General features: G+C 39.0%; 2 protein-coding genes across 2 annotated transcripts; both read left to right on the forward strand.

Moving 5' to 3' along the window:
• Nucleotides 1-5,065, forward strand: LOC134571388 (uncharacterized). Its single transcript, XM_063429591.1, has 6 exons — nucleotides 1-249; nucleotides 671-728; nucleotides 3,760-3,896; nucleotides 4,162-4,285; nucleotides 4,533-4,672; nucleotides 4,907-5,065. The coding sequence occupies exons 1-6, from the start codon at nucleotides 178-180 to the stop codon at nucleotides 5,063-5,065; spliced, it is 690 nt and encodes a 229-aa protein (XP_063285661.1). The 5' UTR covers nucleotides 1-177.
• A 214-nt stretch (nucleotides 5,066-5,279) lies between these two features.
• LOC134572072 (up-regulator of cell proliferation-like) lies at nucleotides 5,280-10,330 on the forward strand. The gene is made up of 2 exons (XM_063430879.1): nucleotides 5,280-5,362; nucleotides 5,517-10,330. The coding sequence occupies exons 1-2, from the start codon at nucleotides 5,305-5,307 to the stop codon at nucleotides 10,226-10,228; spliced, it is 4,770 nt and encodes a 1,589-aa protein (XP_063286949.1). The 5' UTR covers nucleotides 5,280-5,304; the 3' UTR covers nucleotides 10,229-10,330.
• The last annotated feature ends 4,220 nt before the right edge of the window (nucleotides 10,331-14,550 follow it).

The following is a 14,550-nucleotide window of genomic DNA, read 5'->3' on the forward strand; positions in this document are numbered from 1 at the left end:
AGATTAATACTATAACTGTATTAAGATTTAATAACACAGTGAGCAAAGCCAGTGGGCATTGATAACACATAATATGCAACATCTCTGAAACCAAACGCAGAACAAACTAATGGCACATTTTAAAATGTAATAATAGATCCAGACCGCGGCGGACAGGAAATCCGAGATTCGGAGAAGATGTCATCCCATCGCTATCCCACCAAACCTGCTGCCAGTGATCGCGAAGATTCACCGTTAAATGTCGTACAAGTAAGTCAAGGTCAATAGGAAACTGTATATGTGTAGATTAATTTGTGCATTAATAAGGCCTAAGACCATGTTAATTGTTAAATAATAAACAGAGCTGCCAGCTGCCAGCCACCGGGAACGGAAACATGACAAATCTGTTTTAATTCCCATCGGAATGCCTGTTTTATTTTATAGAATTTTATGATTGCGTTCTTCAACCCTTAAGAACCTGGGAAAATCTGGATGTCATGGTGTAATTGATCAACCTAAAAGACGATAGCAAGTTTTTGTTAGAAAAGTCTTAATATCCATTGCAATTTGATGACGTTTTTGTCTCCTGATCCTACTGTGGAATGTGTTGTTGTCTTTAAAACCGGTTTTACTGGTATAAAAAAAATGTATTTTACGTGAATTACAGTAAGTTGCTTTCTCATGATTATAGCCAAATTATCGCAAAGGTGAAGGAAGTGCAAGAAAAAATACACAGCACCCTCAGGAAGGTGAGTGTTCACTCAGATTATTATTACGGTGATGAAATCAGGTGGATGTCCTCTTTCTTCGTGTCGGTGGAAATTATTCTCGGAAATCAGACATTTGTTGTTTAATTCTATTTAAACTGTTAACAAAACAATGCAAAGACACTATGATCAAGAGTTTAGCATTGCAAAACATACCTGCTTTTATTGCCCCGCCAACCTCTCTATTGTCCATGAACAGTGCGTCAGGCTTCTGCCACTGATCCAAACCGACTCCTCTCTGTAGAATACTCAGGGAACACAGCAGCTCAAACTGGAGGGAAGAGAACCACACAGTACTCCTTAAAAGACACTCTAAGCACCATAACCACTACAGTCTGTGGATATGGTGCCAGGAGCCCACTGGTACCATCTTAGGTTAGGAATCAAATTACTTTCCAATGCTTTAACACCTATTTTGGTCCCTTGGGTGTCTGAGGTCCTTCTTGTCTTCCATGATATAACCAAAGCAAAGTTATTATTATTACTATTCATATAGCTCCGACATATTCCACAGAGCTTTACAATTATAGAAAAGGGATATTCTGAGGTGAGGAAAGCCCTGCTTACCCAAGTTTGCAATCTATGAGGATTTAAGGGGTGGATTTATTTCAGTAGGTGTCTTGCCCTGGTGAGGAGGTCTGTACAGGATTCACACTGAGTTTCCCAGGTCTAAGACAGTGATGGCTAACCAGCCAATATAAGTTTCCATTCTGCTCTAAATATATCATCATTCTGGGCATCATTCATTGGCTGACAGTGATAGCTGACGCTCTCAGCCAATTAATTAAAGGAACACTTGCCACACATGTTATTTAAGTGGTTATGGTGTCCAGAGTTTACCAATACCTTCCTACCTTCGAGAGTTAAACAATTTTTGAATGGCTTAAAACTGAAATGGAGTCCCCAAGGCACTGGTCTGGCTTAACGTCTGTAATTGCTCAGTACCTGCGAGGGTATTCGCTTTAGCAGCAGCAGCGGCTCTGACAGGGCCGGACTGGGGATACAAAGCAGCCCAGGAGAAAAAAAATCTATGCCAGCCCCATAAGTCATTGCGCCATATATTGTCGCAATATATATATATATATTGTTTTTTCTAATATAATATATTGGTCCTTTCAGGGTAAAACATTTAATTATACAGTAAGCATACTCACATGCAGACACAGACAATCTCACTAACACACACAAGCTCATTGACATAAAAACACAAGCTCACTCAGTAGCAGACACACACACACACACACACGCAAGCTCACTCACTAGCAGGCACACACACACACAGCTTAATGTAGTGGTTCTGGTGTCTATAGCCTGTCCCTGCTGACTTTTGAATGTATACACTGACTTTTCAGAGAAAAGGCAGTATTTACATTGCTTCGTAGTGACACCTCTACTGACAGACACTCAGACGGTCACTAGAGGCGCTTCCTGTGTCAATGCGGATTGGCTGAGATCATCAAGCTTGATGATCTCAGTCATAGAGGCAGAGACCAGCACGACGTTGGAAAAAAAAAAAGGTGAGTAAAACACTATTTTTAAAAACACACACAGACACCACGACTGACACACAAACCATGACAGACATACACACACCATGACACAGACCATGACACAGACAGACACACACACACACACCATGACAGACACACACACACCCTGACACAGACAGATACACACACACACCATGATACAGACACACAGTGACACAGACACACACCATGACACAGACAGACAGACACACACACCATGACACAGACAGACAGACACACACACACACGACACAGACAGACACACACACACACCATGACACAGACAGACACACAACATGACAGACAGACAGACACACACACACCATGACACAGACAGACAGACAAACACACACACCATGACACAGACAGACAAACACACACACCATGACACAGACAGACACACACACACCATGACACAGACAGACACACACACAGCATGACACAGACACACACACAGCATGACACAGACACACACACAGCATGACACAGACAGACAGACACACACACAGCATGACACAGACACACACACAGCATGACACAGACAGACACACACACACACACACCATGACACAGACAGACACACACACAGCATGACACACACACACACACACACTCCCACACTGAAATACATACTTGTTGCTACCTGTGTGGGTGGGCAGACTGATAGGTGTGCTGGCGGCCGCAGGGAGAACTTGAATGGCGGCCGCAGTGGAAGCTCTTCTGGTGGCCGCTGGGGGAGCAGGCTGTTCTATCTCTGCTCTCCCGCCCTCGCGCGCAGCTTAATGAGACCGGGGCCAGAATATGACATCATATTCTGGCCTCGGTCTCTTTCTAGCGCGCGAGGGCGGGGGAGCAGAGACAGAACAGCCTGCTCCCCCAGCGGCCGCCAGAAGAGCTTCCACTGCGGCCGCCATTCAAGTTCTCCCTGCGGCCGCAGGTCACCGAAATGTCTCCCCGGCCCCAGGTGCCGACGGCCCACCGGGAAATTTCCCAGTATCCCGGTGGGCCAGCATGGCCCTGGGCTCTGATCCCTTGCCACCCAGGACAAGTAATGCTTCAAAACGTATGATGCTCCCACATTTGCTGAGCAGTTCCAGCGAAGAAGATGAGAACAGCTTAACATTTGAGATTAAGAAGGCATTAGGACTTTGGGTACATTAACCCCTTCATTGGCATGAAGTGGTTTTGGTGCCTGAAGTGTTCCTTTAAATCAAAATAGGGACAATATTGGTGCCATACCCACCACCATGCACTGCAGTGGTTATGGTGCATGGACTGCTACTTTAATAACTTTGCTATTATTATATTTGTAACAATATAAAGTTTCTGTTATTTTGTGTTCTGCTTGTATGTGGTTCAGGTCATCGTTAGATTACGGATCTGGTTCAGAAATAAAGGTGTTTGTCAAAGATCTTTCTGTATTTACAACTACCTCAATTCTAAATGTAAAGTCTTACTGTCCAACTCCATTTTGAATCATTCAGCACCGAAATTACACGTCAGGAAAGATGATTTGTCCAGTCACCCTCCCAAGACCCATAAATACTCTCCGCATATGTCTCCCGAGCCATATCAGAGACCAGGAGAAGACAACAGGTCATTCCAGCCAGACTTGCCACCTGTAAGTCCAGATTTTTATTTTGCTTTTTATTTTTTTTATTTTTTTTGTTATTATTCGTTTTTTTGTGGAATAAATTGTGTTTGTAAAAGCAGGATAATAAAAATATCCCTGCGTGTCCACTGTTGACTTAATCTTAATTAGCAAACTGCGCTCAAACAATGATACACCATAAATACATAATAACTACTTGGTTTGAAATGGATGAAACTTTATTTGTGTGTATTTTACTATTATTGATCTTTCTGTCTAATTCATAAATTCTCAGCTACGCCCTGATTCGTCCCAATATCTACAAGACAAAAGTGGATACATGGCTATGCGCAGCGTACTCGATGTCACAAACAAAGACACATCGGGAACAAATACCTGTGAGCGCGATGAAGATAAAGGTTTGTAACATTATAACACACTGTCTCTCTGATGTCACATTAAAGGATAATTCAGTATGTCAGTAATATTATCTGCACCTGTCATCAAACTGTATATGGAATCGATTCAATTCTGAATGATGCAGAGTCTGTAGACCTCAAAGTGAACCCCTACTGTTAACAGCATTGCCCCAAGAATGTCATGGGTTTGGTGCTTCGTGATTTGAAATTGATTGATTTGTTATTGTTTTGTTTACCAAATATATAGAGATGAAGCCGGTAAATGTTAATGAAAAGATACAACAATTTGATGAGCTTGTGGGTTGGAGAAAGTGGTCCATAAATAACAAACACAATATGAACGCGCAGAAAACAAACAGCCAGGAAAGATTATCCGACACGTTACAAGTAAGCCAGGGTTGGGGTGTTATTCAGTATGTATCAGTAGGTGTCACAGAGTATTAGGGTAAAGCCTCCTTACCCTTGGGTACTGTGCAGTACTCAGGTACTCTTCCTGCGGAGCTAGCACTCATCACAAAGTGCAGATACAGCATGCTCAAGAGTTATATTGTAATTTGCATTTGCATTTTGTCTTAACGAATAAGTATAATTTTTAAGTTATAAATTAATGTTTTTTTGAAGTTTTTTGAAGATATCACTTGCTTTTCCCATTCACGACCATCTTTATGCCCCTTGAGTCTGACCGTCAGTTATCTGACCCAATTCTCACTGTTTTACAACCATCTGTTACTTTTTAGAATCGAGTGCTCGTTCCTGTCAGGCGACTTTGAAAAGCGATAAATGGTTGTTAAATAGTGAGTGTTGGGTCAGATGACTGACAGTCGGACCCAAGGGAATAAAGATGGCTGTCAGAAAAGGGGAGTAGGAAATATAGGCAAGTAATTTCTCTCTGACAGTGAGAAACATAGAAAGCTTGAAAATCAGCATAACATGCCACTTTAACGTGACATTCTCTGGGTCCTGCTCTAAAATAATGTAATTCATTTCGTTCTTTATAATAGGTGCAGAGCTCACAGCCTATGTGGGAGGAAATAGGGGAAGGACCCTCCATTCCAAAATCACAAAGTGTTATCTCAGGTGAGTAATAATATATATAGACCCTCAAACTGCTCTCCTTTGGGAGATGTTTCACCACTGTAGTGGTTAAGGTGCTCGGAGTGTTCCCTTAATGTAAAAATATCATGACATACACATTTAAACAAATCTACTTTACCTGCCTTTTTTTCCCCAGGAGAAAGCCCTGAATTTACTGCCCTAGTGTCACGACTAAAGATGGGAGAATACAGACAGAAAAAGCTCACTCTACAGTACGTCTTGAATATCGGGCAGGAATCCATAAATGACATTGAATTACGGTCTGTAGAGAACATTCCCTGGTATTTTCTGCAGAATGTAATGGCTCTCAATGTGAACACAAGAAACACAACACTTAAAGAACCTGCACAAAGTGCAAAGACTAAGGATAGTCTGAGCAGGTTTCAGAGTTATGACGATGATGAAGAAACAGACTCGTCTGATTCTGTCCACCCCCTGGATGTTCTGTGTGTTCTCCTGAATTGTTCAGACCATTTCTTACAACAGGAAATTGTAACCAAGATGTCCATGTGCCAGTTTGCTGTCCCTCTGCTGCTCCCTGCTGGTGATGGCTCTAACTGCACCTTCATGTTATGGGCAATGAGAGAAATTGTGAAGAGATGGAGACCTCACTCATTAGCAGACAGTAAAGGTTTTATGGAGGATAATGTGGTGAACATTCCCATGACGACCTTCTCTTTTGTGCGGCTGGGTACATGTACCTTATCCAAATCTAAATTCCTGAATCATTTGCTAAGCCCGGCTCATGCACATTACAGTATTTTTGTGAATCAGGATATGGATTGCGGGAATTACCCTCGAAATGTCTCTGACGGGTTAGTAGAAATATCTTGGTTCTTCCCTGGTGGTTCGGGGAACTCTGAAACTTTCCCAGAACCCTTTGCTGTCACCAATTTACATGGAGACCTGAAATCTAACTTGACACAATTCACCTTTCTAACACAGATATCTGCCGCCGTCTTTATATTTATTGAGAGTTTTACTGAAGAGGATTACAGACTGTTTTCCCAGTTGACCAACACAAAGATACATTACTATTTTGTTCTTAGCCAAAATAACGACAAACAGAAAATGCAGATGACAAGAGAAAACTTAAAAAAATTGTCTAAAGAATTGAAAGTTGGCATGATTAAGACCCACGATAGAAATGCCATTCAATCTGTTAACAATATACAGCTTATTATTTTAGATTCTATGAAGGACAAAGACAACCAACTAAGCCTGGAAAATATGATTATCAAGGTCAATAAACATAAAATAAGAGTAGATGAGGATTCTGTGGAATGTCAGGAAGCCAGGAAGCATGCCTTGTTAATCACTAGAAAAATAAAGGATGTGGCTCAATACAAGAAAGATACTATGCGATTGCAGGGTGATCTGTGGAAGGAGATATCTGGCTTGGAAAAAGAGATGTGTAGAATGAAGAATCAAGGAAGATGTAACACCAACACTTACAGAAATCAACTCATCAAAAAATGCTTTGACTTAACGAAGACCCAATATCAACACCAAGTGCCTGAAGGTATGAAGAACTTTATCACATCTATAACAAAATTAACTGGTACAGAAAAGTGTTATTTTATGAAATGGATGAAGTTTTATCTTGATTCAATTTCCAGAGACAATGTGCCAGTGTTACAGGCTGAGTACAGGCGAAAAAGCATTGCTATGTCAGCAAATACAAATGAACTAAAGGGACTTTCCCAAAATATTTCAGACAGTTCGTTGGGGATTGAACACTTCCTGCGTGAGATGGGGCAGTTCTATGAAGCTGAATGTTCTATGATTAAACAGAAACAAATCAGTCCAAACCAGAGACAATTCAGTCATCTCCCAGAAATAGCAGCTGATCTCCTGCTGGGTGGGTTCCCATTAGAGCTGATTGATGGCGATGCCTCCAATATCCCCCTGCATTGGATAACTGATGTCCTGACTGAGCTGGACACTAAGACAGGAGGACGATGCAGAATGAGAGTGATCAGTGTGCTGGGAGTTCAGAGTACGGGGAAATCCACCCTTCTGAACACCATGTTTGGTTTGCAGTTCCCAGTGGCCAGTGGACGATGTACACGAGGGGCTTTCATGACCCTTATTAAAGTGAAAGAGGATGTCCGGCAGGAGCTGTGCTGTGACTTTATTCTGGTGATTGATACTGAAGGTCTAAAAGCTCCTGAATTGTCTTCTCTTGAGAACAGCTATGAACATGACAATGAGCTGGCAACGCTAGTGGTCGGGCTGAGTGATATCACCATAATTAACATGGCCATGGAGAACTCAGCAGAAATGAAAGACACCTTGCAGATTGTGGTTCATGCTTTCCTTAGGATGAGTGAAGTTGGAAAGAAACCAAACTGTCACCTCGTACATCAGAATGTAGGTGACGTGGCAGCACATGAAAACAATATGGTTGGTAGGGCAAATCTTCTGAAAGAACTTAATGATATGACAAAGGTTGCAGCTAAAATGGAGAGAAGGAATAAATCCATGGAATTTTCTGATATCATTGATTATAATCCTGAAGAACACAGCTGGTACATTCCTGGATTATGGCATGGGGTCCCACCCATGGCTCCAGTAAACCAAGGATACAGTGAAAATGTCTTCAAATTAAGAAAATATCTTTTTGGTTTCTTAAAAGGAAGGCAATCATCATTACCACAAAATACCCATTCATTTATTGAATGGATAAAGAGTTTGTGGAATGCTGTAAAGCATGAAACGTTTATTTTCAGTTTCCGAAACATCCTAGTGGCAGAAGCCTATGATCAGCTGTCCATGAAATACTCAGAGTTGGAATGGGACTTCCGCAAACGGGTTCATTCTCACTTGGCTACATCTGAAAATGTTATTAAAAACCAGTATCCCGAAAATCTACAGAAAGGAACATCAGATATGATAACAAATGATATAAAAAAACTGCTAGACAGCGAGGAGGCCAACATGACAAATCAGTTAATACTGTTCTTTAAGAGTGGCTGTGCCAATGTTCATTTGGTGGAAAGATACAGGGAAGATTTTCTGATTCATGTCAAAAGTCTCAGGAAAGATCTAGAAGTTATGGCATCAAGCAAATGTTGGGAGACGGTCAGAATCCAAAACTGCAAAAGTGAAATCCAAAACATGCAAAGTAAATTTCAGGAGTCTATTGAAGAAATTATTCTTAAACATTTAGAGATTCACAAAATGAGCCAAAGTGTGCTGGATGAGAGAGAACTGAAACTGGAGTTTGAAGCATTTTGGGATAATATTTTAACAGAACTAAAGGTGACTCGGTTGCGAAAACATCGAATTGATGTTGAAATTCTGGAACAACTGAAACGGGAGATGAGGAACAGACCAGGGGCTGTCAATGAGAAATTAAATAATGTTAGGTCACTAAAAGACTACGGGCAGAAACATTTTGATGTGATTAAGGATTACATAGACATTGTTTTTTTCTCAATGAAAGGAATTAAGGAGTTCTTTACTAAAGACTGTTTCAAAAAGTTGTCTCACATTGCTCAGTCATTAACAGCTGATTGCCATTATTATGTTATGGAAAAAGTTAACACAAAAGAAGATTATAATGAAGTATATTGCCAGGAGATACTTTCTATGATAAATCGCAAACTGGATAAAGCAGAAGTTAGAAAACTCCAACCTACCTCACTGTTTGAAGTGGATCTAAAGCTTCATATCTTGGGTAAAGCAGCTCCTCTGTTTCAGAAGATGCACGATGATTTTGGCATAAATAATGATCCAAAACTTCTTCTCAACGGATTTAAACCTCAGTACTTCTCAATATTTAAAAATAGATTGCAGCACAAAGATAAGTCCAGGGATTATGCTAAACAGTTCTACGAGCAATGTTTGAAACCTGCCATATTTGAATACATCTATAAAAATCTCGGGAAAGAAATTATTGATGACATTTTTCAAGGTGTTGATGCTACGAGGTTCAGAAGTCGGAAACACTTCCAGTTCTCGCTTCTGAAGGATCTGCTTGAAATAAATCGATTTGAAAACTACTTTCAATATGTTTCACAGTATGAAAACTATGTGAAAAACTGGATTTCAAAGTATATTGCTAAAAAATATGGAAGCCCAATAAGTTTCGGCAACTTTTTATCAAAAATTCTCTCTTCCATTACTGAAAAGGTCAGAACTGCTCTTAGAGACCGGAAGGTCCAAAATAGTAAAAATGTTCCCGAATTATTGGAAATCTTCTCTGTGGAGTTAAATAAACACTTGGTGCTTTCAAGGAATGCAATGAAAGTGACAGGTTTCCAAAACACCTCAAGCATCCACCAATTTTCTAAAGACATTGAGTATTTCCTCAATACAATGGAAAAAGAATTCACGTCCAGTATAAAATCGATGGATATTGAGACTGTCTTGTCTAATCTAACCCTGAAGCCTCATGATGAACTGTTTCAGAAGATCATTGGTTGTGGGAAAAAATGTCCATTCTGTGAAGTTCCCTGTGAAGCTGCTGGAACTAAGCATGAGAATCACTTTGTAACTATCCATCGCCCTAAAGGATTAGCCGAATATATGTGGTCAGAATCCAATGTTCTTTGCAACTCCATATGTTCCACTGATGTCCTGTCCAATGACAGTTTTATAAACTCAGACACAGATGGCAAATGGCACCGATACAAAGATTATCGCACAATTTATCCAAACTGGATGATACAACCAGACAGAGACATGAGTTCCTCAAATTACTGGAAATATGTTCTTAAACAGTTTAATGAACAGTTTGCTGAATGCTTTAATGCTGAACCTGCTGAAATCCCACTGGAGTGGCAAAAGATAACTCAAACAGAGGCTCTCAGATCTTTGCAAGAAATTTATAATTTAAAATAAAAACCCTGAATACATTTAGCATATTGGACTTGGGGATTTGCTTTGCACCATATTTAGACTGTTGGCTTTTTAAAGAAGATTTGGCTTGATGAATGGTAAATGAAAAACTCTAAGTTAAGAAAATTCGATTTTTTATATTTTATTTTATTGGTAAAATTGAGGAAGTAAGAGGGGTCTGAAAACATTTTAAATATGCATACAATTAATCATAGTCTTGGTGGAAAAGTACCCCTTGTTGTTGTCCATTACAGGTGCCATAAAGCCCCAAACATTTCCATCTGTTAGAGCCCCACTGTGAGGGCACAGGGGGTAGGTTGTGTTCACAGAAATACCAACTGGTCCATAACAATCTTTTTAATCTACTTTAAGGGACACTGTGGGCACCAAACAAACATTAGTTTAATGAAGCAATTTTAGTGTATAGATCATGTCCCTGCAGTCTGTAAACCAGGGTTCGAAACCCAGCAGAGTCAGTTCCTCACACTTTGTTAAATGTTTATTACAATTATTATGATATTTAGTTATGTATATATGTCATGTATGGTGGGTTTTTCCTAAGTATATCTGCAGTGATGATGTCACTTCCGAGGATGGTTATAATTTCATGCCGATGGCCATCAGCTGTATGAGGGCTTTAAAAACCCTTAAAAGACATGAAAACTTGGATACAGGTACCCTTGATAAAGGCAACCAGTTGGTGCCAAAACATTGGAGGAGGGGGTTGGTGACTTGAGTTTCTGCCTTGAGGCTTGTAAGATTTGGGTAAATTACTCTTGATTACCGTTTGCCTCATTTTGTTACTTAGTTTATTTTTTGTTATTCGTTGTAATTTGCCTACTTATTAAAGATTTGTACTTGATATCTGTTGCTTTTTTAGTGTGCATTCGGTATTATATTTGGATCTTTGTAGTTAAGCAATTGAGGGAGTGTTTATATGGTTTGCACCTGGCTTTTTGTGATTATTAATTTGTGTCTCCATGTGGTTTTGGTTTATATAGAAATTGTGTGTAAAAATGATTAAATGTCAAACTGAGAATGAAATGTTCTTGTTTTCTTCAGAGTTTAAATATTTTATTGGTATTTAATACTGTGTTATGTATACATATAGGGTATCAAAAGAAAGTCAGATTTCTCCTTTAAAACAATGATATACAATATGCGTGGGTTACTTAAACAAAAAAGGGGGAACTTGTGGTAGAATTCACTCATGGCAAGAATTTGTGACAAAGGTCTGTCACAAAGGTCTTACATTTCAAAATAGCCCTGTTTGTTAAGGGGTTCATCGCAATCTGTGTTTTATAAATAAGAAAGCAGGTCACATATCTCTACAAGACTGAAGAGCTAACACGTAACATTTTATTTTCCATCTTATTATTTACAATTATCATGTATAGCTAGGATAGCCTTATGCATATCCAACGTTTAAACATACCGTGGGTTATGCATAAGGCTATCCTAGCTATAAGGTAAAGCCAGGGACTAATGAAAGGATTTAGAAAATTGGGCAGGCTAGATGGGCCGAACGGTTCTTATCTGCCGTCACATTCTATGTTTCTATGTTTCTATAGCATTAAAATCAGGTCACCTGCAATCCCTTATTTCAAGGTTACGCGTAGAGTCTAAACTACACAGTGATTCACGAAGACCATTTTTGAAGATGATTTCCATATTGAGTAGATGCCAAACTAAATATACAAAGTATCAAATTACTTTCAATCACTCTTTTTTTCCTGTTCGCTAAATCGAGGGCAGAGTATACATCTCTGACGGTTTATACCTTTTTTCTCTACCTATAAGATTTATTTCTATATATTTGAAACTCGAAAAAGCGATTTTACAGTTTGTGGTTATTAAAGGGGCACTCTAGACCTCTAAACAACTTTAGCTCACTGAAAAACTTTGTGTGTGAAGAGTGTGTTTCATTTCTAAAAAGTGCAGATTTAAATAGAAATTGACACTTTTATAAATTAACCTGTTTACACCCCCTTGTCTTTCAATCAGACAACAGGTAATGTTACTTCCTGGTTTGTTTAGCTCAATGGAGATAAACTCAAGAGGCAGCAATTGCCCAGAGCACCTGACTTACAAAGACTCCTCTGGGAAGTCTGTGATTGGACAGCCACAGGAAGTCTGGGCGGGATTAGAAGGGGAGGGCTGGCAAAAGCAGCAGACAGAGAACTTCAAGCTGATTTTAGACATATCCCCAATGAAGAAATACATAATTTAATGCATGCATGTTTTCATTTGGGGTATATCTACTAAACAGTTATTTATATTCATTTTTGTCTTTGGGCAGTGGAGTGGCCTTTTCACTATATTTTGTTGCAATCATAATTTTGCATTTCCTTCTTTTTAAAGAAAATATTCATCATGTCAAAATGGAATTCATTAGATCAGCAAATTACTAAAGATGGCATAGCCATCCTTATAATCATATACTTCCATGCTGTGTTTCTGAAGGCTACATAGTTACATAGCTGAAAAGAGACTTGCGTACATCAAGTTCAGCCTTCCTCACATTTGTTTTTTGCTGTTGATCCAAAAGAAGGCAAAAAAAAAAAAAACAGTTTGAAGCATTTTTAAATTTTGCAACAAGCTAGGAAAAAAATCCCTTCTTGACCCCAGAATGGCAGTCAGATTTATCCTTGGATCAAGCAGCTATTACCCCACTAATTAGAGATTATATCCCTGTATGTTATGTGTTTGCAAGTATTTATCCGATTGCTGTATAGACAGGTATTTCCAGGTATTGTTACCGTTGGTGCATGTTCGTTGAATACATTAAATTCCTGTTCTATTAAAACAAAAATCGGAGAGCATTATTTATCTTCCTTGAGTTAATCGCTGAACACTGGGTTTTGTCTGGAAGAAATTCCGACCAGAATGGCAATTCTGAATCTACACCAGTAGGCAGGTTGCATTCAGTGTCTGGTTTAAAATCGTGCTTTTTGCATCCGAAACCTACTTAGAGTTTAGGAACTGGAATATTTACAAAGCACCAATGTAATAGTAAGCAAGCTCTGGATATTGGTCATGTTTTACAATGCCAAGATTTTGTAATTCCGGCCCTGAAAGAGCCTGAATTTGGTTTGAATTACATTCAGTTCAAACAACGCCAGACGGAGGCTGTGGACCTCAAATCGGTGTCTTGATTTTAAAAAAAAATCTGAACTATTTACCCACTGGTACTGGAAAATCCTTAGCGTCACACAGTTAATAACATGGTGGCTGTCCGGGACTTGTAAATTAGCCGCCACACTAAAAAAATGAATAAATAAAAATCTTATGGAAATCAATAAGACATCCATATTACTATATTGGAGACATTTTATGTCCCTATGCTTTCACCTGACCACTGGGTGGGAGACTTTTAAATAAGTAATGGGGGTCTTCATTCCTCTGTTCCCATCCGAGGCCAGTGGGTGGGAATATGTAATAAAATAAATGGGGGTTCATCTTTATGTCTGGAAATATAAATAAACATTTATTTATGTAGAATGGTTCTGGTGTACCTAGTGTACCACACAGGAGAGAGGGAGACGGACTAGCACGAAGCTGCTCGAAAACTGGTAATGATAGGGATTCACTAAAAACCTATATAGAACAAGGGAAAAGAACTCTCTAGAAGACTGGGAATACCAGGAGCTGGCTCTGTGACTAATGGCTAAAATACTACTAAATAGAGAATAAAAATATAAATATATGGTACTATGCCTTTAAATCTGGAATAGACAAAGTATCCCTATAAATGTGCAAAAATGTGAATAAAGGTGCTATGAGTGGAGATCTCGAATAAACGGAATATCCCTTTAAATGTGCAAAAATACAAAGAGAATGCTGCTATACCTTTAAATATCCTTTAAGAATGTGCAAACGTCAAAGCAGTGCTATATAGGGGGGTGATAAATAGAAAAAAATGTGTGTGTATATATATATGTTTAAATAAATAAATGCAAAAATACAAAAAGGGAAAAATGAGAGACCAAATTCTCTGCTGGATGACCAACAAATATGTATGAAACTGGTGTCTATATCCCAAACAACATGAGGGATAAATGATACCTGTTGCAAATAATATACTTTTGTAAAAGATAGAAGTAACAAATAAGCTATACAGTACAAGGAACTGTTAGCTTTAGGCAATAAAAATGGAAACAATATATCGCTGGAAAACTGAAGCATAAAACTGGATCACTTCATATAAAAAATGCCAGTTTATTGAATATATTAAAATAACTTGGAAAAAGTTAAATATAATAAAAATACAGGTCACACTAGATTCAGAAGTGCATTACCAGACTGATGCATAGAAAAATAACAGC

This window comes from Pelobates fuscus, chromosome 8 (assembly GCF_036172605.1).
Source record: "Pelobates fuscus isolate aPelFus1 chromosome 8, aPelFus1.pri, whole genome shotgun sequence".
NCBI classification, from domain to species: Eukaryota; Metazoa; Chordata; class Amphibia; order Anura; family Pelobatidae; genus Pelobates; species Pelobates fuscus.